This window comes from Dromiciops gliroides, chromosome 5 (genome assembly GCF_019393635.1).
Source record: "Dromiciops gliroides isolate mDroGli1 chromosome 5, mDroGli1.pri, whole genome shotgun sequence".
NCBI classification, from domain to species: domain Eukaryota; kingdom Metazoa; phylum Chordata; class Mammalia; order Microbiotheria; family Microbiotheriidae; genus Dromiciops; species Dromiciops gliroides.
The window spans coordinates 219,883,936-219,911,787 of NC_057865.1; the positions used below are offsets into that span (position 1 = coordinate 219,883,936).

Sequence of the window (27,852 nt, forward strand, 5' to 3'; positions counted from 1 at the left end):
CTAAGGAGATTAAAAGGCTTACCCAAAGTCATACAGCTAATCATCAGAAGCCAGATTTTAATCCAAATCCAGTGACTCCAGAATCAATGCACTTTCCCCTGTGCCATAACTTTTTGTCATTCCCAGTGACAGCAGCAATCATTTGACAAATGCTGATTTAATTTCATTAGATAGAAATGAATTTAATTAAATTGAAAATCTTCAGTACTTCAGGGATCATTGATGTCATCCAATATTCCACCAATGCAAACCTCTCCACACTTGAGTGAGACATGAGAAGAACCGTGGACCTCTAAAGCCCTTTCTAACTCAAAGATTCCTTGAGCCTTGGAGTCTAAGGCAAATCTAGTGTATAGAAAGGTCCTCCTTGTACTAAGCTATCATCTACCTCCCTAGAACTTCCACCTGCTTATCATGGTTGCTCCTTCTGGAGTTGAAAGCAATAATGGAGTCAATTACCTCATGAGATAAAAGTCTCCTTCCTTTGGGGGCCAACCTTCTGGGGATGAACCTCTCTACTCTTAGTGATGTTGATTCTCAGAAGACAGACCTACAGAGCCCTGAAATGGAAACATCTCCTGGATGGTAAAACCTATTAGAACTTGTGCCTACTGACAGAACACAGAGTCATTTGAGAACCCAGGGTTAGATACATCATGATGAAACATCAAAAGAAGACAATGGAGAAAACAACAATAATAGCAAAAGCCAGCATTTACATGGCCCTTTGAGGTTTATAAAGTGCTCTATACACATTATATCATTTGATTCTAACCCTGGGAAATAATTACCACAGGTAGAATTACCTACATATGATAATTATGTATAAGCAAAAAAGAGGTCAAATGAGTGTATCCAGCAGAGGAAGAGAGAATGAGAAAACCACCTGATATTCTGTCTAAGGTCTTGCTACTTACTAACTTAAGAGACCTTGGGCAAATCATTAACCTCTCTGGGCTTTGATTTTCTGATCTATAAAATGAGGGGCTTAGAATAGATGATCTCCAAGATATTTTCTAGCTCTGGACTAATGGTCTCATGTTTCCCTATGTACTCATTGGTTTTTTAAAATATTTGATTGTTACCCCCCAATTACATCTAAGAGCAATTTTTAACATTTGGGTTTTATTTTAATTGTTGAGTTCTGAATTCTCTCCCTCCTTTCCCTCACCTCTCATTGGGAAGGCATGCAATTTGATTTACGTTATATGTTGCACACAATGGGTGATCTGTTCTACAATCTAGCACACACAGTCATGAGGACAATCTCCCATATGGCCTTCTGCTGCTCAAGATGAAGCCCAGGATTCCTGCATCATCTCCATAAATCCTATTCCACAATCCTTTCCTCTAAGAAGCCTTCCTCAAATGACCCCACTCTTTCCTATGCTCTCCTCCTCTCAATCCTGCCCCATACAGATTTCCCTACTCCCACTCCCATTTTCAAAACCCAGCAATTATTTCAAAGGTCCTACTTATGACTAGGTAGCCTCCTCTTCAACCTAATTAGACTTTCAAGGCTCTCTGAACAATATCACCCTTCCACTAACCTTACCCATGTATTCCTCATTTCCCCTGAACAAAACCCCTCCATGTAGACTAGCCAGTTACACCTACTGCCCATGTTTCCTCTCTTTGCCCTCATCCATAATTCCCTTCCTCCTCTCCTTGGTTTTGAATATGTATTTCCTCCTACCTGGGGATATTTCTTCCTGCTTCCCTTGACCAATCTATATTCCTCATTTCCTCTGGAGGAGACTTCCTTGACTTATGGCTTCCCAACTAATAGCTTAGTTCTGCTTTTTATCCTGCATCCCTTCTTTATACAAATGGTTCTAGATGTATTTGCACTTTGGGATATATCATATTATTTCTCTCTGTGTGTTCTCAATTCATGTTCCTGATCAGATTATAAGCAACTTGAAGGTAAGGTCTAGGTCCTCTACTTCATAGAGTTCCATGGTTTGGGAAGTACTTTGGAGATGATCTAATCCAACTCCTTTATCGATATACGAATCCTTTCTTCCAACATCCCCAACAAAATGTCTGTCCTCTAGCCTGTGCTCCAGCACACTGGTGATGAGATACACCATCTTATGAGGAAATCCACTCCATTGTAGCTCTCAACTGCAGAAGGAACAACCAGGACCAGCAGGTGGAAGTTCTAGGGATGGAGATGACAGCTCAGTATAAGAAAGAGCTTTCTACCCACTAGATTTATTGCAGACTCATAGACTCAAAGAATATCAGAGTTAGGAAGGACTTTAGATGTCATCTAGCCCAACCCCATCATTTTACATATGAGGAAACAGAGGCCCAAAGAGATACAGTCTCACATGTGAGTTAATGGTAGAGCTGAGATTAGCACCTAGGATTCTTAACTATGTTCTTTCCACTGCACTTCGTCCAACTCTATGAGCTGGCAAATCTGTGGTGCTGTGAGCAATTCTGATAGCTAGAAGGTTATTACTGAATCAACATCTGGCTTCCTGCAGTTTTCATTGATTGAGCCTTGCTCACATCTCTGAAATAAATAATATGTCTAAATAAAAACATACAAATTTTTTTGTCACCATTGTCACCACTATTGCCACCACCACCAAGAGTGCCACCCATGCAATGAGTACTCAATCAGTGCTGGCTGACAGGCTGACAGAACTGCTGAGATTTAAGAAATTCCCACCTCTGATCCCCAGGGCTTGTCATTCAGGATAGGGTCATTGTTGAATAGGATGCAACAAACTGAAACTTTGGGAATGGGCATAAGTGGGTGTGGTGATGGTTTGAGGGATATTTTGAGGGAAGAGGCTGAGGGAAGAGATGGGCTGAGAAACATGCACTGGCAGGCCACCTCAACCCAATGGGCCCCAGCCTCAGGGTTGGGAGAAGGTAACAAACAAGAAACAGAGAGAACTGAAGTCTGGGTGGAGTAGAGGGGAGTCAAAGACAATGGCAGGGAGGGCCAGACTGGGGAAGGATGTTGAAAGCTGACAGCTAGAGGAGGAGGAGCTAGGACTTCTTATGTAAGAGAAGGGGATGTCGGACCGGAGACACAGAACTGGGGGAAGCATTCACCAGGATTGCAGGAAGGAAAGAAGCTCCAAGGGACTAATGAGAAAGATGGAATAGAAGAGACAGAGAAAGAGAAACACAGAGAGAGAATCAAGAATGAAATGTAGAAATGGGGAGCCTCTCTTGCCTTAAGAAAGGTTTACATTGATTTAGGGATTGAGAGAACTTATACTGAGACAATATTCACCAAGATAAGATGTCTCAACTTTTGTTGAAAAATGGAATATGGAAGAGAAGTCTTGTGGGACTTTCAGCTTAATGTTAACAAAGTTTAGATCAAGTCAAGATTACCAAAGGCTACCAAAGTTAAAATTATCATCAAGTTGGAATTAGAGTCTGAGTTATTTATCAGTGTTAGGGTTATTATGGTTATTAGTTAAGTATTATGATGGGTTGGAGTTAAGGTCCAATTCAATTCAATCAGCACTCAACAAGTGTTCATTACTTGCAAGGCACTACACTAGATGCTGAAGATGAAAAGACAGAAATGGAAAACAACCCCTTCCCTCAAGGAACCTACATTCTATGGAGGGATACCTACATGTAAACAGAGACAAGTAGATGAAAGAGAATTTGATAAAGAAGAGAACACTAACAACTGGAGAGGTCAGAAAAGGCTTCAAATAGAAGGTGGCCCTGAGCCTCAAAGGAAGCTAAGGATTCTGAGACAGAGGTTAGCAGGACAACCCATTCTGGGCACAGAGGTGAGAGCTAATATGCCAACTATGGGAAACAGAAAGTAGGACAGTTTATTTAGAACATAGGATTATAGACTTAGGGAGGGACATTAGAGGTCATTGAGTCCTTCATTTTACAGATGAGAAAAGTGAGGCTGAAATAGAGGCCAAGCTACTTGCCCAGGATCACACAGATAGTGTCTAAAGCACTATTTGAATTTAAGTCTTCCTGACTCCAAGATCACTTGATCCATCCACTGCACCATCTAGATGCCTATAGATTATTAGGGTTACTATCTGAGTCTAGCTTGTTTCCTCTTAGAGTGAAGACTGGAGTTCTTTTCTGGTTTGGGGTTAAAGTTAAAACCCAGTTGCCATTTCTTTTTCTTATGAATAGGGTCAAGGGACAAGAAATTTCTAAAGAATAGACTCTCCAATTGAAGAGAAACATGAGCAATATAGGGAGGACTCAAGAAAAGCCATGGATATGATGGAAGATTCAGAAAGGAGAATTGATAAAGCAGGTAAAATGAGTTGGGATTGTTTGACCGTCAACTTTAAAAGCAATAAACGAACTTTTCTATCCACAAGCCTCCACTTATTGGATCATTACCACCCTACTGTTCCGCCTCTTCATCTTGAAATGAATACAAATTAGAGCCAGAGGGAGATGGGATGCACTTGAGAAAAACTCTTCTATCCACAAGCAGAGCTGTTGTAGAGTGGGACCAAAGAATGAAGGAATATGGAATGGATTCCCTGGAAAACTTGGAGAACTGGGCAGGATCTAACTTGCTTGAGATGCTATAAGGGAATGAGCAGCCTGAAGTCTGGGTCATAGATTGAAAGGCTCCCTTTTGAGGCTTAAGCTCGGGTCAGCAAGACTTGATTAATTCTGATGGTCCAAGAGTAGATTATTTCCTCCTCAGACAGAGAAGTTGGTAATAACAGAGAAGCAGCCAGTTCGACCAAACCATGGGAGCTGCTTCTCTGTCTTAGAACATCTCCTGGAAATTTGAAAACCAGATCCAAGACTAAATGGTGACATGTGCTTATAGCAAGATGAATTTTTAGAGGCTCTTCCTTCTATTTAGAAATATCCTAGACAAGGAAGTGAACACCATGTCTAAGGCTGGTTGAGGCTGGATGCATAACAAATTGACAAGGACTCCGCCCTCTAGAAATCACCTCCAAAGATAGAAATCTCTCTCAGCTGGGGAGCTAATAGAATTAAAGGTAGATTCCCAGAGTGCCCCTCCCCAAGAACAGCCTGACAGGGAGGTGCAGTTGGCAAGCTGTGCCCTAGGACTCATGCTGCCCTGGGCACTGTCTGCCTCCCATATGAGTTATGGGCTTGGCCTCCTGATGCTCTCTCTTGAAGCACCTGTATTGGTTTGTAAAGGATGGAAGATTTCTGGGAGGGGGGAGATTTCCCCAGTGCCCAACAGGAGCATTCATTCATTTTCCCTGGGGTCTCTTCCTTCTCTCAAAGCACTCTGTGCTCACCGTTGAAGGACTCAGGAGGGGAATTCATTTGTTGCTGAGTAAGGTTCATTATCTCATACTGGATGATGACAATGCCTTCTGGCCAGTCTCTATCTGTTACATCAATCCTACAGCCAGCATCAAAAATCACCTTCCTCAAACATTCTTGTGGTCCCATATCTCCCTTCCTCTAGCCTCTGTCCGCCATTCTATGCAAGCTTCCTACTCCAAAACCCCTTACACTGATTATGGGATTGAGCTCTGTAGGGAACCCCAGAGATCATCTAAATTGCTCTTCATTTTACAAAAGAAGGAACTGAGGCCCAAAGAGGTTAAGGCCAAGACCACACATGTAATGAGTTTACAGTCAGGATTTGAAACCAGGGATAATAGAAGTTTACACACAATTTGGAATCATAAGACATTGTTCAAATTCTAGGCATACTTCTTACCACCTGTGTGAGCTTAGACTAATCACTTAATTTGCCTATGCCTCAGTTTCCTCATCTGTAAAATAAAAGACTGTATAATCTTCAAATTCCCTTTTGGCTCTAAATCTTATAATCCTATTATCTTTTGACTCTAAATCCAGTGTTCTTTCGACTCCTGCCACACAGCCTCCAACTCTACTAAATCTTCCACCTCCACTTTACCCAACTCCATTCTTAACAATCCTTCCAATGGGCTTTCAGGTATTACCATCCATCCCACTCTAAGTTACCCTGATCTGCACCCACCAGCCATCATAATGGAGTTGGCAGGACGCCAATTTCTAGGACAGTCACTAAGCCTTACCCAAGAGCAGAGGGATGGGCAAGATGAGCTCCGGTTGACTTAAGCACCTTCCCCCAACCCCACCCCAGAGAAACAAAATAAGCATTTAATGTCATGTCTTTTCAGGGTGTTTATATTGGAAAGATGTTGTTTCTTTTGTGACTTTAGCCAATACTTCTCTCAAATCTGTTTCATCTCCATCTGTCACCCAAAGCATCACCTTCTATCAAAAAGAACAAGATAGGGGCTATGGCATACCTGAAGATGTTTGCTGTGGAGAAGACAGGGGAAGACATTGCAGGGATCCCCCTCCCACTACCTTTGAAGTGATATTAGATGGGGAGGAAGGCAACTTAACAGTTGACTAGGAAAGAGGGGTATAGAAGAATCCCTAAGCAGGATTCTCTTTCTCCTTCCCCTTTTCTTCTCTCCATCCTGGCACTCCCTTTTCTTGTTTGCTCAGGGTTTCTCCTCCTCCTGCCCAGCCTCTGCCTTGGTATTGCCAATGGTTTGGGCATTGATTGGTTGTCTTTTCCTCCACCCCCTTCTGTCTCCACCCTAGCCAGATGTTGCTAATTTACCCTGAAGTGTGAAGCTGGAGCCAAGAAGTACAGAGGGGAGTGGATTAAGTAGAGATTGAAAATATTTTTGTTTGTGATATAATGGAAAACATTCTGAGATTAGGCATCAAAAGAACAGAGTTCTAGTCTAGCTCCCCTATCTGCTCACTGAGTGTCTATAGAAAAGTTACTTGATCTCCCTCAGGCTGTTTTCTTGCTTTAAATGAATACAATAGAGAGAGGCAATGTGGCAGAGTGGGGAAAGTAATGGATTTGAAGTCAGAGGCCCCAAATTAAAATCCCACTTACAATAATTACTATTTGTAGTAGTTAATCATTTAATTGCTTAGTCTCTCTGTGCCTTAATTTCCCCTACTGTAAAATGAGACAGTTGGACCTACTAAACTCATTTCACAGGGCTGTAATTAGGACCAAGTAAGATATTAGCTAAGCAAGTACGTTGAAATATTGAAAGTGCTAAACAAAGGAAAACTATTTTAACCATTTGGGAGATGTTTGGTTGTTATGCAATTCTTATTTGGATGTTGGTTCCACACCACAGGCCTGTTGCTGAGTCAGATGATACTAAATGGAATTTCTCAGGGAGGTTGGGTAGTTGAAAGTATGGTGGGGTGTGTCTGAAAGTAAAATATCTTATCAATATCAAATTTGTTTCTGTTGGAGTGGATTAGGTACCCAAATTTTATCTATATTTTCCCTCTGGGGAAAAAAGTGGGTTGTGTCTTTCATGTGACTGCAAAGAAATACAGTGTGAGCCAACATAATAGCTATAGGATATACTATAAAAGAGGGTCTCCTCATCCCTAGCCTCTCCATTCTTGAGTTTTTTGATAGCTACTTCTCTAGGAACATAGGTTTAAAAGTCCCTCAATCCAGAAGTGTGCTGGAGCCAGATTGAACCAGCTCTAGAAGTTTATTAAATTTTCTGTGAAATCTCTTGTACCTCTAAATGGCAAATGCTAAAACTCAAATCTCGATTTATTTTTTGTTGATTGTCTGGACTTAAGAAAGTGATAGAGAAAACATGTTAATGATGCAAATTAAACTTCAATGTTTCGCTTTCATGGTGTGTTTTTTTTTTTCTGGAAAGCTGACTATTAACTATTTACCAGCACCCCCACAGTCTCCATCTATCTTAACCTCCTCACTTGTATAAAGGTCTCATGTTTAGTGACTCTTCAATTCAAACACTACTTCTCCCCACTCCACTCCAAAAAATGCAGCTACTCATCCATCACCTATATCTCATCGTCAACTACCACTGAATCTTTCTATTATCCATTCCCCTTCCCAAGCAGAATACCCTTCCCGCTTCTCTCTAGCCATTTCTGTCCTTCCTATCTTTCCATACTCTGCATAAAACCCCTCCTTCAGCCCAGTCTTCCCTAACCTCCCGCCCCAGGACTAACATCTAAAAGTGAAATACAGTTCTGAGTCTTTATATGTGTGCGCATGCCCTAAAAACATGCCCCATATCTGATATCAGGATAGGAGTTTCCCAAAAGTGAAGACTAATTGTCTCCCCCCCACGCACACACCTGTGGATTATAGTAACAGAGTATCATGGCTACGTGCACCAAGGGAAAGTATTTCATAAATGTTATTGACCATTTAACCATAGTTGAGACCATGCCTGCAAGTGTTTGAGACCAGAAAAGGAGGCTTGGGGATGAAAAACCCAGAAATCATCAGGGAATTCGGAAAGAAGGATTTGCTTGTGGCCAAACAGATTGATACACAGAACAGTTTATTGGAAAATCACCCAAAATGTCAGCCCTTCAAAGACCAAGCCTCAACATCAAAATGGAGCCAACTGCAATACATTGCTAGTCATTCTTCCCCAAGGGGGTGAATTACCTAGATGTCATGTCTCCATCAACAGCAATGAAGGGAGTTCAAAGCTGGGAGTAGGGTGCAGGAAGAAGGAAGTGGTATTATATCACAATAAGGAAGAAAATGAAGGTAAATCCATGCCTTGGGAACTGTTTCAAAATCCAGGACGTCCGTCCATACCCTCAATCCTCCACAATCCCTTAAAATTGCTTCAAGACTCCCCCTGTGGGCATACAAAGATCCCTTATCTGAGAACTCTGGGCCAGGCAGGAGAAGCAAAGCCAACTAGAAGGCTAAGCATTGTTTCAAAATACCAACTACACTGACAGAACTTCTAGCAGGTCATCTAGACACCGTGGATGTCTATGGAGCTGTGACTAGAGACCAAGGCAAAAACAGGATCCAGTGGCTGGTATCTGTTCTCTTTCCTTCCACATCTATCCCTCCTATTCCCAATAGAAATTCTTCCTTATGGAAGAAAGGCACATTACCAATGACTCTGGGACCCTCCCCCATAGGAATATTATTGCCTACCCCAAAACAGGCAGGATGAACACTTAGGTTGTTTTCAACCCCTAGGATGGCCAGGAGAGTCTATGGTCCCCAAGAGGAATCAGGAGTTAATGAATTACAGTCCAAGCACTGTGTGTAGCAATCCCTCTGGAAATGACAGGTATTTCCTTCCCAGGCAGTGCCTGCCTTGCAGATAACTCCCCAGACTCATGCCTGTGCACTGAGTCAGGTTGTTCTACAAGCTATGGACCAAAGAGAAGAAAAGTCCCAGCCTCTAGAGCTGAGACACTTGGTACAGTGACAGTCACCTCTCAATTAACTGCATTGGGGTTTCCATGGAATTTCCTTTTCTTCACCACAATACTAGGCTCTAGTTCTCAATAGAAGGGTCTGAATAACAGGATAGTGAGGTCAGGCATGACCCATATATGCCCAAGAATTTGCATGTGTGTCATTCTGAATGGCTGACTGAGCCAGCTATAAATGAATTTTGGATTATCATTGCTAACCATATATTGCTCCTCTAACTTCTCTCCTCCACCCAAGTCCACCTCCATCCAGCAGTTTGGTTCTACAAACACCTCTGGCACCCCCCCACACAGAGACACATAATCAAAGCTCCAATGCATTGACAAAATTGTTGAGGCTAATCAGGAAGAGGCTAATGACAGGGGCTGGAGAAAGGTTTGGGGGACAGGTGAGATCAGAAGCCGGCAACCAGAATGGGGGATATCCTGGAGGGTCAGGGCCTTTGTCCCACTACTCAATGACATGTCTGCTAGAAGTGTTGGTAGAGGTTCGGATGATCTGCACCCTTGAGGAGCTCCCCCCACTCTTCCTGCTTCTGCTGCTTTCTCCATACCCGCCACTGCTACTCCCACCATAAACTCCTCCACCGCCCCCTCTGGAAGTGCCGCCGCCTCTGCTGGCTCCATAGTTCCCTCCAGTGCTGAAGCTTCCAGAGCCTCGAGCGGAGCTGCCGCTGCCCCCACCATAGCTCCCACTTCCACCATAGCTCCCGCCGCCGCCGCCGCCTCCTCCGATGGTGACTTTACTGCTCTGCACAGCTGCAAGGCAAAACCCAAACCGAAAGGTGTGTTACAGTTGGTCTGAGTGTGCTGGTGTTCCTCCTCCCATACTGATTAGTCACCAAGAGCACCCTCCATGGAGGTCCAGCACTTCCATGCAATCCTTAAATCATCCACCCTCCCCCACCACACACACACACATACACACACTGCTACTTACAGATGCTAACGGGGTTCTGAAATTCTCCTGACATCCTGAAAAACAAAACAGCTATGTCAGCTGGGCTCACAAAACCTAAAATAAAAGTAACTCACAAATATACAGTGCTTTAAGTTTTATAAAGTGCCTGATCCCCATGACACCCTATCAGGTGTCATTATTGTCCCTGACTTACACAAGGGGAAACTGAGGTTCTGAATGATTAGTCATCTTGCCCAGGGTCACACAGTTTAGTAAATGTCTGAAGCTGCATCAAGGCTCCAGTTTTCCTGCCCCCTGACACTGCTTCTCAAGAAAGAAATGAAGGTAAGGACTCAAAGAAACCAGGGTTGGGGTGGAATCATGGGATATAAGGGAACTTAGAGACTATTTAGTCCAAAGCCTGAACTTTATAGATGGGAAAGGTGAGGCCCAGGGAGGGGCAATGACTTGTTCAAAGTTAGTGGTGGAAGAGAGAATAGAACTCAGGTTCCTCTGTAAGGCATACCCTAAATTAAACTTTAATTATTCAATGTACAATCCTACCCTGCCATCCACCCCACCCCCCTACCCCATAGCTTCAGGCTGCTGTTTTTCATTATCCCTGGAGACTAGGGAAAAAATGTATTCATCCTAAAGCAAGAAGCTCTGAGCTTAGACCAAAGGAAGAATTTCTCTTTTTTTTCTTTCCTTTTTTTTGTTTCCTTTTTTTGCAGAGCAATGAGGGTTAAGTGACTTGCCCAGCGTCACACAGCTAGTGAGTGTTAAGTGTCTGAGGTCAGATTTTAACTCAGGTCCTCCTGAATCCAGGGCAGGTGCTTTATCCGCTATGCCACCTAGCTGTCCTTTTTTTTTAAAGGAAGAATTTCCTATCCCAGAACACTGGGTAGTTGGAGAGAGGTTGGCACTGCCCTCCTTCAGGGATCATAAGACACTTGTAAGGGTCTCATCTGGCTGGGAAAGCTTGGAGGGAGGGGAATGGAGAAAGTGATCTCCCAAGAGCACACCCAGATCACTGAAATAAATCTCTGGCTGACCCCACACCCACCTGATCTCCTCTCCCTCCAGCAACTTCCTATAAGTGGCAATCTCAACATCCAAGGACAGCTTGGTGCTCAAAAGCTCCTGGTAATCACGCAGAAGACGGGCCATCTCTTCCTTGCTCTGCTGGAGAGCTTCTTCCATATCTTGCAGTTTCTGCTTGGCATCTTGGAGGGCCTGCTCCCCTCTCTCCTCAGCATCCGAAATGAGTGAGTGGATGTTACCAATCTGTGCCAGAGAAAAACCAGAAAGAGAGCTAATGACATATCCCACTTGCATCATTCACAGAGTACTAGATTCTTAGCACCAAAGGGACTTCGGAAGTCCAATGTACTAATTTTACAGAGCAGGAAACTGAGGCTCAGAGACATAAACTCACTTGCCCAAGGCTGTGCAGTGTTTGGGGAGGAGCTGGAGAAAAGACTTAGACTGGATTTAGATTCAGTAAATCTGAGGCCAAGGACAATTGATACAGCTTCTCTTCTCCTAGCTAGTCATTATATTTTTGCACTTACTTCCCTCCCCTGCAGCTTAACAGATTAAGTGCTCCATTCCCTTCCTCCTTCCATATATGTGAAATTTATAGTATTCAGGAAGAAGGGAGCAGCTCTGCCTTTACATGTTCCAAAAAGATGAAACTGTCCACTCCCATCTCAGAGGAGAGTGAATAGAGGTAGGTAACACCAAGTGAGGTAAAGCTCTCTACTGACTTTCTAACCCTAACCCATCCAGTCAGTACCCCCGAAAGATGGATTTATCTCATGATCTAAAGAGGTGTGAACTCCCATATCATTTAAGCCTCCCATATTTATACATGAAGGCAAAATCACAATCCCAAATCTGATAGAAATAGGCATGTTTTGATATTCACTGTTTGGGATTCTGTGTCCCATCTCCCTCATGGGTAAAACTAAGAATTAATTTCTTCACGAAATGCCTTTGTGTGTTTGGGTACTGTTTTACAGGGTCACCACAGCTCCTTCCCTTGGTGGTGTCACACAGTAGTATATCACTCTCTCCTAAAAAACTACTACCCATCAGTCTGAAATAGACTGCTAGAAGGGAGTCATCAAATCCTATACTGAAGAGCAAGACTCAGCTTTTGTCTTGGGCCAGACACTCTAGGAAAAGGATAAAGGGGAGAACAGGAGTGTCTGACTCTGAAATCTAGTTGGGGTAAGGGAGGCAGGAACGGACCATTTTGTAAACTGGAAACTCATCCCACCTGTTTCTTCACATTTCCAATCTCAGACTGTAGCCTCTGGATAGTCCGGTTGAGCTCTGAAATTTCCATCTTAGTGTTTTTCAGGTCATCATCATGTCTGCCAGCTGTGATTTGGAGCTCCTTGTACTATGGGGACAGAGACCACATCACACTCAATAACAGCTCACCTTAGGTGCTCACCTTCCATGCCTTAAGCCTGAGCCTGGGAATCAGAGCCAATCATTCTAAGGGACAACCACCCAAATGCCCTATCCAAGGTTGCCTTCAATCTAGAGTTGTCCCTTGCCTTTTGTGGACTATCTGAATTTTCTTATATCCCATGATTCCAGGGCTCAGATTCTGCTCCGGTCAGGTAAACTTGCTCCCTCTCCCAGACCTTCATCTAACCTTTCCCATCTCTAGGAAACTGTTCCTCCAGAGTGACCCTCCCCTGGCTTATTATTCACTTTTCCAAGAAACCTTCCTGACTAGTCCAAATAACTCTGGTCAAGACACTGTTCCCTTCCCCTCAGCATTTATGGACCCCAATGCACCTAATTTGCATTTTCTTCTTTCTCTGTATCTCTGTGGCTCTGACTCTATCCAGGACATTTGCCCATTTTCCCCTTTAGCTTAGTAGTTTCCCAAGAGTAGAATATATATTTCTTTCTCCCTCTGCATCTCCTTCAGTATTTATGGCAGGGGTCTGAAGATGGAGGACTCTGCATTTGGAGTTCTTTGATTTTAACCTATTTAACTTCTCTGCTGTTCAGTTCAATAGATACCACCTTAAGCATATATCTATGGGGCATTTGGAAGAGACTGCTACGCTTTTATACTTGAATCAAGGTACAGGCAGGCCTTGGGCTGTGGGGCCACTCACCTTGTCCTGGTACCTAGCCTCAGTCTCACTCTTGCTCTTCTGGAAAATGAGTTCATATTGCTCTTGGACCTCCTGGATGATGCTATCTAAATCCAGGCTACGATTATTATCCATGGAGAGGATGACGTTGGTGTCGCTGGTGGTAGTCTGCATCTGGGACAACTCCTGTGAGAGAGAGAGAGAGAGAGAGAGAACAAGTGAGTGAGAGAGAGAGAGAGAACAAGTGAGTGAGAGAGAGAGAGAGAGAGCTGCTCACTAAGTGCTCAGCTTTTGCCTGCATCTTCCCTCCAAGGACATGTTCCATGCTTCTCTGGGGAAACTTTCCATAGCTAGATCCCAGTCTTCCCAATCCTGCCAGCAGCAGCTGGCACCCTCCCACCCCATCCCAACAAGTACCTAAAATCTTCTTCTGTAGAGCTTCATTTTGCTACCTACCTGCGGTTCTGTTTTCTCTACCTATACCCTAAGTGTGTGTCCCCAGCAGAGGGGGAGCTCCCAGAGGACATGAATTATATTGCCACTTGTCTCTAGTTACCCCCTATATCAACAACAGGGACAAAGATCTGCATACAGGGACACTTAAAGGTTGGGAGCCATCTCCCCACTGCCTACCAAATTAAGCATAAACTCTTGATCTTGGCACTCAGGGCCCTGTACAATCTGTCTCCAACCCACCTTTCCAGGCTGATGCTGCCTTCCTTTACCATGTTTCTGTACTGTTGGTCATGCTGTTCCCCATCTTTAATCTGTTCAAACCTATCCTTTCCTTCAAAGCTCAACTCAGGGGTCACCTCCTCCATGAAGCTTTCCCTGAACTCTTCCCCAGTTTCCTCCTTCCAGTTTCCCAGAGCCCTTGGTCTGGACCCCTTCTTTATTTGCCTCACTCTACCAGGCATTGTAGTGATGTGTGTGCATGTTTTTCTCCCCTAATTGAATATGAACTGTTTGATAAGAGAGCACTGTCCCATCGCTCTTTGTAGAGACATATACATATTTGTTGGTTGAATTGAATTGAAGGCGAAATAAATCAGTGACTGGCAGATAGGACCACTCCTAATTTATCCAAGATTTCTAGTTTGATTTAGGTCCTTAAAGACCACTAGAGGGGGGCGGCTAGGTGGTGCAGTGGATAAAGCACCGGCCCTAGATTCAGGAGTACCTGAGTTCAAATCCGGCCTCGGACACTTGATACTTACTAGCTGTGTGACCCTGGGCAAGTCACTTAACCCCCATTGCCCCACAAAAAAAAAAAAAGACCACTAGAGAAAAGCAAAAATATCATCCCAATCCCCATCTTAACACTCAGAAGGTTTTTCCTAAGTTTTTCCTTTTATAGAACAAACCCAGTGGCACCCCCAAAGAGTATAAGGACCAGAGCACTGAGACTCCTCTCCTCCTGAGAATCAGGCCACATTCATAACTTTAGACAAGAGACAAAGCTGACTTCCTTACCGCATCATACAGGAACCTCAAGAAGTCAGTTTCCTTCAACAGTGTGGCCACCCTGGACTGCAGGTCAGTTCTGTTCATATAGGCAGCATCTACATCCTGAACAAAAAAGTAGATATATTTTGACCTCATAGCTGTTTCTCAAATATTGAAGGGTAAAGTGTGGATTACTCAGGCCCCTGGTCTTCCTAACTTACCACCTACTAGACTTTTAAGTGAGGGTAAGAATAAGGACCTCAAGAAAGGATTGGAGTCCTGTGGCTATTTGCAAATAACTCTGACCCAAGGTCTGGCCATAGGAAAGAGAAAGGTGAAACACTTACTTGGCTGATGTGCAAAGCTAAATTCAGCCTATCCATTAGCTGAGCCGTCTCCACCCTCCTTGCATATGAATAATCAAAAGGACTATTAGTGAGTTTAACGTAGCTCTCAGGAGATAAGAATTTAAAGAGGTTTAAAACGATGTCCCTTTCATACATCTGCCTTCGGAGTGAATGAAGATTAACCTTTTCTCATCTAAGGAGCGGACCTAATTTGGACGTCAGTGACACCTCAGAAGCCAACTCATCTATTCCCTTCACATAACCGGCATCACTGAGGACCGCAAGAATCTGAATCTAAGGGTATCCCAGAACTCCTTCTAATATATCCCAGAGTTCCTTGTAATGTAAGGAAAAAGTACTTGATTAGACAATAGTTTCTAAACTATCTGTGGCCTTGAAAAAAATCACTTCAGTTCTCTAGGCCTCAATTCCCTCATGCCTCAGGGGGTGGGGAGGGGCTTGTACCAAATGATGTCTAAAGTCCCTTTTAGCTCAAAATCCTATGAGTTTATCCCTCCAGTTCACCGCTCTCACTCTTGGCTACACCCTCCAGTCTCCCTCCAGGTGGCATCTTAGCCCTCTCTAGCCACCCACCTTCTTCAGAACGACAAAATCATTCTCAGCATTGGTCCTCTTATTGATTTCTTCCTCATACCTACAGAAAGAGAGGTACAAGAAAAACATAAATGGGCAAACCCTAGATCCTTCAAGTGTGATCGGAGTTCAAATCCAGCCTCAGACACTTCCTAGCTGTTTGACCCTGGACAAATCAGTCTTATTCTGGAAACTGTATTCAAATCAACATCACAAGCAAGAATGGAAATTAGGGCTCCACTCACCATCCATCCCTGTAACTCCCCATATCGAACCTCCCCTCCCTAGTCCCCACTCCTCTATATGTGTGATCTTGCCCTCTATTAGAGTGTAACCTCCCTGAGGGCAGGGATTGTGTCATTTTTGTATTTGTATCCCCAGAGCCTAGGCACAATGTATGGTATAGAGTATGTACTTTAAGTCTAGCTTTCTTTCCACTATTGTCATGCTATTAATCTGAAAAAAAAAAAATGTCAGTTATAGTTGTGGAAAGTGTTGAGTTACTATTATTAATTAATATGTAATTGGGTAATTATAAACACTCCAATGTACTCTTATTACTATAACATATTTATAGTTGTATATCTGATTCCAGGACATTTGTTATGATGAGTTTACTAAGCACACACTATGCAAGGTAGTTCAGAAATGGGGCAAGCTGCAGGGAAAAGCTAGTCTGAGATTAACACTGGATAATGATGTCATTTATAAGTATTACTGTACTGTCATTACCCTAGCTCTTAAAAGGCTAATAACATTTATATAGTGCTTTAAAATTAGCAAAGCTCTTTATAGATGTTATCTTATTTGATCTTCACAACAACTCTGAGAGGTAGGTGCTATTCTTGTTCCCATTTTATAGATAAGAAAATTGTGGCTGAGAGAGGTTAAGTAACTTGCCCTGTGGTCACACAGCTATTATAAGGCTAAGCCAGAATTTGAATTCAGGTCTTTCTGCCTCCCAAGTCCAGTGAGGGAACTCTCTCCACCAGTGCACATCAAAAACCCTTCTCCCTCCAAGTGAATGGTCTCTGTGTTGTTCCACCTGAAAAATTCATCTTGTTGCAGTCAACCTGGCAGGGCGTCTCTGGTTGGTCCTCTAAGATACACAGCGTCATTCTAACTTGGTGGCAGCTGACAGTTTGCAATTTACTTGCATTGATAACGTGGGGTAACCTCCATGCCACAATAGGCCTTTAATGGGGATATGGTAATGTGTGTATACTTGGGGTAATTAAGCTTTTTTAATGCACATTATCTCATGACAGCCTCACACCTGTCCTGGAGATGGGTGAGACAGGAAGGGTTATCCTCATTCTACAGGTGAGAACTAAGCCTCAGAAAGGAGAGATGGCCTGCCCAAGGTCACACAACTAGTACTTCCCCAAAGCCACATTTCCCTCCTCACTCCAGAAGGTTTTACTAACATGTCCCATTCCTTGCCTCATACAACTCTGGGCTCCCACACTCACTTGGTCTTGAAATCCTCCACCAAATCTTGCATGCTTCTTATCTCAGATTCTTGGCGGCTTCGCTCCCCACTCAGGGTGTCCAGCTCCCTCCTCAGTTCAGCGATATAGGACTCCAAGATGGGTTCCAGGTTGTTTCTCCGGGTGGTGGTCTTGACCTGCTGTAGCAGGTCCCATTTGGTCTGCAGTACCTGGTTCTGCTGCTCCAAGAATCGTACCTAAATGCCAAAAGAGCTACTGTAGGCCGGACCCCTGGGACCTTGCCATCAGTCCTACAGCTGAACCCCCGAAATGCATTCTGAAAGCTTCTTGAGATCAGCAACCATCTCACTTTTCCATCAGTATCCCCAATGCTTACTTGACCCATAGTAAGCACTTAATAAGTGCTCTTTCATTCCTTCCTTCCTTGGTTTCCTCTCCTATAACAAGAATATAATATTTGCTCTGCTCCATAGGGGTTTTGTGAGGAAAGTACTTGGTAAACAAAGAAATGTGAGGCATTATTCTTGTTACTGAGCATAGGAACTGGCCCTATTCTCACACTAGCTACCCACCAAGTCCTCCTCTTTCCCCTCAACTCTATATTTGGGTCTATCTCCAGCCCCTGCTAACTCACCTTTAGTTTCTTGGGTCAGACAGAGCAGCAAATGACCACTCTCCTGTCTGAGCAGGGTCCAGAATGTTCCCATCTCTCCACATTCTCCTAGGCTCTTCCCCTATCCCCATTACCTTCACTTCCAATACCAGACCACCTCCTCCCAAAGAAGTGAGGTTAGCTGGCAAACTCTTTATTATTGAAGGTGGCAATGGTAACACCCATCTCAAGGAAAACTCTACAATGTTTCTAGGCTCAGAGAGCAACTGGAAGCCCCTGAATCTCAGGCCTCTGATGTTTAATGGGATAGATCTTTACTGGTTATAACTTGGATACAGAAAAAAAAAAATTCCCAAAGCGGAAAATTTTCCATGATTCCCTTTCTTGTTTATTTCACTGGGAAAAGGGATTGAGCAAGAGGCTTCCAAGGGTGGTGTCAGTATGACCTGGTTTTATGGGAGACTTCACAGATACTCTGAGAAATTCCAGTTCACCACAGTCTATTTTTATCCCAAAGTTACTCACAGGAAGAACATCAAAGCTGATAAGGGACCTTCAGGATTATCTAGTCTAATCCTCTGTCTCTTTATAAAGAAGGAAAATGAGGCCAAGAAGAGTAAAGTGACTTGCCAAACATCACACAATTTGTAAATGGCAGAGATTTTAATAGAGATCCATTTAATTGAGGTAGAAGTCCAACCCTGTTCCGGGTGAGTGGAGAGATTAGATCTAATCAACAAAAGAGCTGGTGTGCTTCTACAGCATGCTTAGAACTAGGTGAAGAATGGAGTAAGGGCTGAGAACAGAAATGGATATAAAGAAGAGGAAGACTTAAGCCTTGCCCTTAAGAACCTTGCAGTCTAATTCATCTTGGGATGTTATCCCCCCACTACTTAGCACAAGGTTGTACACACACTACTCACTTAATAAATGTGTGTGAAGTTGGTAAGAATCAGGCAGATGATAAGTAATAGGGAATTTGTTTTAATGTTTTGGCCAACATCAAATAGTTGGGGCATGGATTACAAAGCATATTCACAAAACAAAGCTAACGTGGTCCTCTGTCTACGGCTTCACTACCTATGAAAGGAGAAAATTTGTTAAAGGAGAATAAGAAGGAGGAGAAAAGGAGGAAGAGGAGGGGAAGAAGACGAGGAGGAAGAGGAAGAGCAAGAAGAGAAGGAAGAGGAAGAGGAGAAAAAGGAGGAGGAGGAGCAAGAGGAGGAGGAAAAGGAGAAGGAGCAGAAAGATGAGGAGAAGGAAATGGAGAAGACCTCCTTCACCAGTAGAAACAAAAAGTCCCCAAGAAGGCAGCTTCCTTTCCATGTACCCCTATGTCCACCCCCAACCCCTTCAGTCCTGTTCCCAGTGTCTGCTCTCCTCTCCTCCAACCCCCTTTTGGGGATCCTGCTGCTGAAATACAACTAGACACGTCCACATTTCCAAGTACAGTCAATAGACTGAGTTGGTTCTCAGTGTCGTCTCTAATAACCTTCTCATGCTGTATGAACTTGAAGAAAGTGCCTGAACTTCTCTGGGAGATGATTGAACCTCTGCTTCTTCGTTGTACCATAGCCAGGAGGATAAAGAGAGTCATCTCCACCTTCTGGGAACCCTCCCAAGAATGATACAACAGCCCCTATGTTGAGTCCTGGTTTGCAGAGTAGAAAGAAGGGAAAGGAAAAGGCCTTTGTGGTTGCTAGGCTGCCAAAGTGTTTAATGATTTCTCTGATGGAACTGGTCACAAAATGGGGTTAGAACAGGTAGTCTGAGAAGGGAAGGAAGGAAGGGTACAGAAAAAAGAGGGTGGTTTTTTTTCTTTTCTCGTGGTTCCACATTGCTGGCCCTCAAAGATCTGAAGGGGAAGACACAGAAAGACTCACAAAGTGTATGGTAACTTTTACACGCAGCCAAAGACATTTACTGGATCAACTGTCTGTGGCATCAGAGCTTCCCAACTTTGCTGGAAAGGGAATGTGGATGGGAAGCCAGGTTTTCGTTTGTGTTTTTTTTTTTTTCCTGACAGTCATCATAGTCTTTAAAGGGGTGAGGGGTGTCTGGACCCCTACTCAGGATAATGTTTTAAAATGCATAAAATAAAATACATCGTATTACAAAAGGAAGCAATTCTATTGAAATAGTGACCATTTTTTTTTTTTAGTGAGGCAATGGGGGTTAAGTGACTTGCCCAGGGTCACACAGCTAGTAAGTATTAAGTGTCTGAGGCCGGATTTGAACTCAGGTCCTCCTGACTCCAGGGCTGGTGCTCTATCCACTGCGCCACCTAGCTGCCCCCTCAAAAATTTTTTTAAAGAAACAAATTTATGGATCTCAGGTTAAAAAAAAAAAAATCTTGCTATGGAGATGAAAGGAACCTCAGAGATCATCTAGTCCAAAGTTCTTATTTTTAAAAAGGGGGGGGGGGTGCGAGGAGCAGCTGTAGGTAAAATGACCCCCGATATGTTCATGGATTATACCCTTTCCTTCCCGGAGGGGAGGGTGGAGGAGCAAAGCTAAAGTATCTCCTAGAGGAGTAATCAAGGCTTAACAGCACTGAATTGCTTCCCCTCAAGTCAAGAAATCTGGTGTAGTGGATCAGGCATTTGACTTACACTCTGAAAGACCTATGGTCAGATACTCCCCCACACACTTACTAGCTCCATGACATTGAGCAAACCACTCAACCTCTCCTGGCCTCAATTTTCCTAATCTGTAAAATGAGCGGGCTGCACTCTACATCTTCTAAAGTCCCTTCTGGCTCAGAATCTAGGCTCTTATTCATTTCCGGACTAGAGCTAGATGGTCAGTCAGTAAATAAGCATTTATTAAGCACCGATTTATTATGTGCCTTGTACTATCCTGAGCACTAGGGATACAAAGAAAGGCAAAAAATAATCCCTGCTCTCAAGGAACTCACAATCTCATGGGGGAGACAACAAACAGAACTTGTTCATTGTGGGGTGGCCTGTACTGTTGAGTCCCCCATCGCCAAGTAGGTCCCAGTAATTGGTGCCTCTCTATCGTTTCCTGAACTTAGCAGAAAGTCACTCACCTTGTCAATGAAAGAAGCAAATTTGTTGTTGAGAACTTTGATCTGCTCACGCTCTTGACTTTTCACCCTCTGAAACTCAGGGTCCACCTCCACCCCAAGAGGCTGAAGGAGGCTCTGATTAATGGTCACTTCACGAATTCCCCCTGGGGGACAGGCAGGACCAAAACCCCCAAGGCCAAAGCCACCAGCCCCAAAGCCACCACCTCCAAAACTACGCCCAGAAACACTAACCCCAAAACTTCTGTTTCCTCTGTTCTGCCAAAAGCCACTGGCCCCATCCCGAAGCAGGCTATTGCTCCCACCCAGATTATAGAGGCTTTGGCTACTATAGGCACCCCTAAGACGACTGTAGCCCCCAAAGCCACCACCACCGCCACCACATCTCCCACCTATACGACACACAGACCCACTGGCCCGGCTTTGGCCACCAAAGCCTCCAGAGGAGCTAGCACTGTAAACATGCCTGCTCCCCAGCCCAAAGGCAGACCTAGAACTGAATTGCCGGCTCATTGTTTCTCAAGCATCCAGAGAGACAGGTAGAAGGAGAAGAGGCCCTATCAGGAAGGAAGAGGAGGAGATCAGAGCGGGAAGGAGACACAACTCCTTTGGCAAGAAAACTGGCACTGCCCCTTATATATACAATTGGGTTGGGTCCATCCTCCAACCCTTGGGAGGGAATAATATTTAGTTTACCTGCCAGCAATGAATCTGGTTCAAAACTAATACCTGGGAGTTGCAAAAACTCCATTGCAGACAAACTTCCCTAACTTGCTCATTTATCTTTCATCTCTCCCTATCTGTTTAAAGATTCAGCTGAAATGATCACCCAGGATATGGTTGCTGAAAACTCTTCTATCATTTTCCCCTAAACATTAGATCATTTTTTTCCGAAGCAATTCCACAAGAGAGGTGTTTGTTTGGAAACATGCCCTGAAATGTGGGGGCAAGTTTTGGGGGTGTCTGATCATCCTTCAACATTAATTGAGATGGCTAGGGCTGGGCTAGTGGGCAGCTTGGGGAACAAGAATCTTTCTGGAAACATTTGGTAGGTCCCCTCTGCTCTCCTTCCAACCCCAGTCCTATCCCATCTGTTGCTATTACTGCTAAAGCCTTAGATTTTTATCCCACAAAAGATAGGGAGTCTTGAGAGAGATGAGTCAGAGGTAGAACAGTGGAAGAGAAAGATGAATCAACCCTGAGTTCCATCACTAACTGTATGACATGGAGCAAGTCTCTTAATTTCTTTGACCCTCAGTCAACTGAAATGGAAATAAAAGCACTATGTCCATCCCCACAGGGTTATTGTAAGGATGAAATTATCTAATATACAAGAATATACTTTGGAACCATACCCAACTCTACATGGATCTTGCTTTATGAGCTTCAGGAAAGCTCTTAATGTCTCTAAGATTCTCATTCCCACTAAATCCCAGCCATGACCACTCCCCTCCCCCCGCTTCTGCTCACAGGAAGTTTCAATAAGAAACTGGGTGAAGAAATCCTTTTCAATTCATTGTATCTCCTTGATGTACAATCAGATCTGCACATCCACCTATCACTTATACTAAATTCTAACACATTTCTAGCTGGTCTACCTACATACCCCAATCATCAGCCAGTGTAAACTCAAGGAAATACAAGTTTATGCTAGCATCCTCATGAGCCAAATCAAATTAGGAAAGTCAGTCTGGTAGTAGAAAATCAGATAGAGTGTTCCCAAACCAAAGAGAAATCTCTTTTTGATTATTCATTGTCTTGCATTTCTACTGGGATAGATCATAGAAAGCTGGATATAGTCAATAAATCTACAAGCATTTCTTAAATACCTATTGCATGCCAGACACTGTACTAAATATTAGGGACACAAATAAAAGCAAAAATTGGCCCTGTTCCCTAGGAACTTACATTCTAATAAGGGAGAAAACATGTATATAAATAGGACTATTCAAAAAACATACAAAATAGATGGAAGGTAACCATAGAGGGGGAGGCTCTAGGAGCTGGGGAGACTGGGAAAGGCTTCCTACAGAAGGGGATATTTGAGCTGAGTATTGAAGAAAGCCCATGATTCCATGAGGCAGAGGTAAGGAGGGAAAGCATTCCAATGTAAAACCATAGAAATGGGAGTTGGAGTGTTGTGTTCAAGGAACAGCAAGTTTGCCAATATGGCTGAATTAAAGAGTTCATGGAAGGGAGTAAAGTATAGGAAGACTGGAAAGGCAGTCAGTAAATTTGGGGCCAATTATGTTCACCTCCCTGGACCTTGGTTTCCTCATCTGTAAAACTGAGGTGGGAATTAAGGATTTGGACTAAAATGTACTTTCCAAGCAGACTGGCAGAAACTAGGCATAGACTAACATCTCACACCATACACCAAGATAAAGTAAAAATGGAAATGATTTAGACATAAAAGATGATACCCCAAACAAATTATAGATAAAGGATGAGTTTAGGATCAAACAAGAGGTAGAGAAGATCACAGGAAATAAAATGGATTGTTTTGATTACATGAAATTTAAAAGGTGCTGCACAGATTAAAAGCCAATGTGGGGGCAGCTAGATGGCCCAGTGGATAAGCACCGGGCCTGGATTCAGGAGGACCTGAGTTCAAATCCGGCCCCAGACACTTACTAGCTGTGTGACCCTGGGCAAGTCACTTAACCCCAATTGCCTCACCAAAAAAAAAAAAAAAAAGCCAATGTGGCTAAAATTGGAAGGAAAGCAGGAAACTTGGGGTTGGGGAGATTTATAGCAAGTTTCTCTGATAAAGGCCTCATTTCTCAAATGTGTAAGTAATTGAGTCAAATTTATAAACATAAGAGCCATTCCCCAGTTGATGAATGGTCAAAGAAATGAACAGGCAGTTTTCAGAAGAAGAAATCAAAGCTATAAATAGTTATTCAAAAATGTTCTAAATCATGACTGATTAGAGAAATGCAAATTAGCGCAATTCTGAGATTCCACCTCACATCTATCAGATTGTATAACATGATAGAAAAGGAAAATGACAAATACCAGAGGGGATATAGAAAAATAGGGACACCAATGCACTATTGGTGGAATTGTGAACTGGTCCAACCATTCTGGAGAACAATTTGGAAATATGCCCAAAGGGCTATAAAGCCATGCATACCCTTTAGTTCAACAATACCACTACTAGGTCTGTATTTCAAAGATATCAAAGGAAAAAGAAAATGGCTTATATGTTCAAAAACATTTATAGCAGCTCTTTTTTTTTTTTTTTAGTGAGGCAATTGGGGTTAAGTGACTTGCCCAAGGTCACACAGCTAGTAAGTGTTAAGTGTCTGAGGCCGGATTTGAACTCAGGTACTCCTGACTCCAGGGCCGGTGCTCTGTCCACTGTGCCACCTAGCTGCCCCTATAGCAGCTCTTTTTGTGTTGGCAAAGAAATGGAAATAAGGGGGATGTCCAGTTGGCTTAACAAGTTGTGATATATGATTGTGATGGAGTACTGTTGTGATATAAGAAATGATGAAGGGTATGGTTTCAGAAAAAAAACAGAGAGGACTTATATGAACTGATGCAAAATACAAGAAGAACCAGAATAATGTACACAATAACAGCGATATTGTAATGATAATCAACTATAAAACACTCTAATCAATACAATGATCCAAGATACTTGCAAGAACTCATGATGAAAAATATAATCCACATTCAGAGAGAGAACTGATCATCTCTGAATGCAGGTTGAAAAATATTTTTCACTTTCTTTATTTCCAATTCTAGTACACTAAGATTCTAGGATTTATCGAGCAAAGCTGTGGCCCAAAACCCACACCTACCAATAAGTACAGTAAGGGGCTAAAGGACAGACATCAGGAAAGAAGAAATTTTGGTGACTTGGTAACAGGTGAAAGAGGAAGCCATACTAAGAAAGAGAGAGGTCTGGACCTATGAGCAGTGCTGAGTTTCCATTTGACTTCTTAACACTGTACCCAGCTCGTGTTGCTCTGTAACTATTCCTTCAAGGAAAGTGTATCCTTGGGATTCCAGGTATATGAATCTATTCTTAGGTGCTCGACCAGGAAAGAGAAGGAAAAATTCAGAGGAAGGAAAAAGGACATGTTCTGCCTACCCAGGTGAACACCCTGGGAGTAGCTGGATAAAACCCTGGATAGGGACAAAAAGGGGGGGCAAAGTTGGGGACGGGGGGAGTCTAGGAAGACTTTCTGGAAAGGGGGATTTGAATCAGAGCCTATGATTAAAAGATGGGCAGAGAAGAGAGAAGAGGGTATTCCCAACAATGAGAATATCCCAAGCAAGAAGTCATGTGAGGTTTCAGATGCTCTTCTGGCCTCCTATCCTCACCTTCCAGATGCTTTCCCCTTGAATCTTGAAAGGGAGCCATGTCTCTTGAGTTCCAAAGTTCTGATCTTCCATGGATCAAGTTGGTCAGTTGTCTGCACTGAGCTCTGCATTAATATGGTGACCCCCAGTTGCAAGGGGCCACCAGGTTGCTCAAAGAAGGGCAAACCAGCCTGGAATGGAAACAGAGCAAGTCAACAACATTCCCATGCTGAAGAGAGTGGAATTAAACCTGGAATGACCTCCCCCCCCCCCCTACACTTTCAGCCTGGTGGAAACAGGCAGATCTAATTGGGTTCTTTTTTTTTTTTAGTTTTTTGGGGAAAAGAAATAAATCATTGATGTTAGAATTTTCAAATTCAAAGCTACCTTAGAGGTCATCTACTCTAACCCCTTCATTCTACTGAGAAAACTAAGGCCTGAAGAAGTGAAATGGCTTGCCCAAGTTCACCCAGCTACTTAGTGGCAGAATGAGAATTAGTATTATGCATCCTGACCCTAGTCCATTATTCTTTTTTTTTTTTTTTTTTGGTGAGGCAATTGGGGTTAAGTGACTTGCCCAGGGTCACATAGCTAGTAAGTGTCAAGTGTTTGAGGCCAGATTTGAACTCAGGTCCTCCTGACTACAGGGCCAGTGCTCTATCCACTGAAGTCCATTATTCTTTCCACTATATTTTGTTTCCTTATGCTCTTAAAAGTTCAGATTTTATCCACACAACCTACTGTATTCGTCCAACATGATGATGATGTGGCCATAAATTACATGGTCTTTCAAATGTCTATATTTTTAAACTTGGAGTAACCATTTGTTGTCCAATAATCCTTCTTCATTGGAGCCAATGAAATGCTATGAATCTGGGTAACAGTCTCAATGCCATTCAACTTTCAGCTATTGACTGATCCATAGTAAATCTTATTTTTCATTTCTTGTAGACCTGAGCTACTCTATTAAAATAACTCTAAGTAAGGAGAGCTCCTCAGGAGACCACATCATTACTTCTAACATCCCTCCCTATAATTCACTTGTAACCCAAAAGAAAATGGAAGAGAAGACCAATAAAAAATACTCAATTGTCACTGCTCAGCTCTCGGAAAGCTTAGTGAGAGGAGAGCTCTGCTTAGTCTGATGCCTGGCATCAATCTCAGGATTAAAGATGATACTATCCCAAGTTCAAATCCAGCCTCAGATGCTTACTAGTTGTGTGAGCCAGGGCAAATCACTCAACCTCTGTTGGCCTTAGTTTCCTCATCTGTAAAATGGGAATAACAATAGAAATTGTCTCCCAAGGTTGTTGTGAGGATCAAAGGAGATATTTGTAAAGTGCTTAGCACAGTGCCTGGCATGTAGTAAGAGGTATATATAAATGTTAACTATGATGATGGCTGTGATGATGACGATGATGTGACTCCCCGTTTTTATATCAATGGTGGGGCATTCCTGGGACATCATAAGTCAGGCAATATGTTTAGACAAACAAAGCAGAGCTGAAAGAAGCTTTGGAGATCATGCTGATCCAGCCTAGGGCTCTGGTCCTTAGTACAAGAAATTTGATGAATTGGGATAAAAGAGCAACAGTTATAAAGAAAGAATCTGTCTGGTCTTGATCTGCCCCTTGCTTAGTGGGGATGGGGGTGGGGGGGCTCTTGCCTTAATATTCCATTCACCACATTCATTGCCCTCATCTCCTAGAGTGTGTGTGTGTTAGGGGGGGAGGGGAATCCAAATGTTTTCTGTCACTTACTCATAGAGGGTCAGAAGTGATCTACCAGTATAGTTGTGTTCCAACCAATTTGGTCCATGGAAAAGGGCACCCAGCCACTCTCCATCCCCACAAGGAAATAAGCTGGAACGGCAAGCAGCCTGTGGGATTTAGGATGGATCAAAGGAAGAACTTTGTCACACATCAATATTGGGATCCCAAAGGAGATTTCTGTGTCTGTGATAAGAGAGACAGCAGCAGCTTGTGGCCAAGAATTTGTAACAGGAGGGAGCAGAGTAGAAAGGTTAGGGTCCAGGACTCTCCATTCGGGCTGACAATGGAAGTAAATAAAGGGGTGAAAGAGATAATAATCACAGTAATTCAAAGTGACATAGTACTTGGAAGTTTACAAAGCACTTTCCATGAGGTAGGCAGAGTAGACATCCAGAGGTCACAGAGTTAGTGAGTGCCAAAGCTAGAGTAACTTCCCAAGATTCCTTTCAGGTCAAAGATGGAAGCTGTTCTGATGACATGGCTTATAACTGATCACTGAATCCCACCTCACTAGCTCCTATCTGGACAGGGCCTCTGGAGCATCCCTCTCCCCTGCCTGGCCTCCACCTTTCACCATGGAAAGAAGAAAAGATAAGTCAGTTAAGGACCCACACTCGTTCAACCTGTCTCCCAAGTCCTAAACCTAAGGTTGCCAAGTGGGTGAGTCCTGAGGCAGCTATCAGTCACCCAGATCACATTCTCAGGTGGCAGGGTTCAGGATAAGCTGATGATGTGATTTAACTCTCATTCCCCCAACACATTTTCCAAGTCCACCTCTGCCAGCAGCCTTCCTGAATCAATCTGGGTCAGGGGAGGGAACCAGGGTTCCCTGCACAGGACCAATTCCATCCAAAAACATGAGTGCTTGCTATCATTACACTAGGTTCTGAACTTACAAAGACAAAAAAAGAAAAGGAGTCCCTGACCTCACAAAACTTGCATTCTACCCAGGGATACAACATGCAAACATATACCTAAGTACAAAATTATTTGAAAG

The 27,852-nt window shown here is 43.3% G+C and overlaps 1 protein-coding gene across 1 annotated transcript; it reads right to left on the reverse strand.

The window, feature by feature from the left end:
* Positions 1 to 9,694: 9,694 nt before the first annotated feature.
* LOC122728388 (keratin, type II cytoskeletal 1b-like) lies at positions 9,695 to 21,282 on the reverse strand. The gene is made up of 9 exons (XM_043966963.1): positions 20,773 to 21,282; positions 17,129 to 17,343; positions 15,657 to 15,717; positions 14,743 to 14,838; positions 13,291 to 13,455; positions 12,429 to 12,554; positions 11,211 to 11,431; positions 10,184 to 10,218; positions 9,695 to 10,002 (listed from the first exon to the last, which is right to left on the reverse strand). The coding sequence occupies exons 1-9, from the start codon at positions 21,280 to 21,282 to the stop codon at positions 9,695 to 9,697; spliced, it is 1,737 nt and encodes a 578-aa protein (XP_043822898.1).
* Between the last annotated feature and the right edge of the window lie 6,570 nt (positions 21,283 to 27,852).

What these genes read in the sequence shown, in the direction of transcription:
- LOC122728388 (XM_043966963.1), bottom strand. Translation starts at nt 21,282, where the DNA reads ATGAGCCGGCAATTCAGTTCTAGGTCTGCCTTTGGGCTGGGGAGCAGG. An exon ending in ATTTTGTCGTTCTGAAGAAG is followed by an intron (nt 14,839 to 15,656) that starts GTGGGTGGCTAG and finishes TTTTTTGTTCAG; the next exon opens with GATGTAGATGCTGCCTATAT. An exon ending in TCAGAACCCCGTTAGCATCT is followed by an intron (nt 10,003 to 10,183) that starts GTAAGTAGCAGT and finishes TTTGCCTTGCAG; the next exon opens with CTGTGCAGAGCAGTAAAGTC.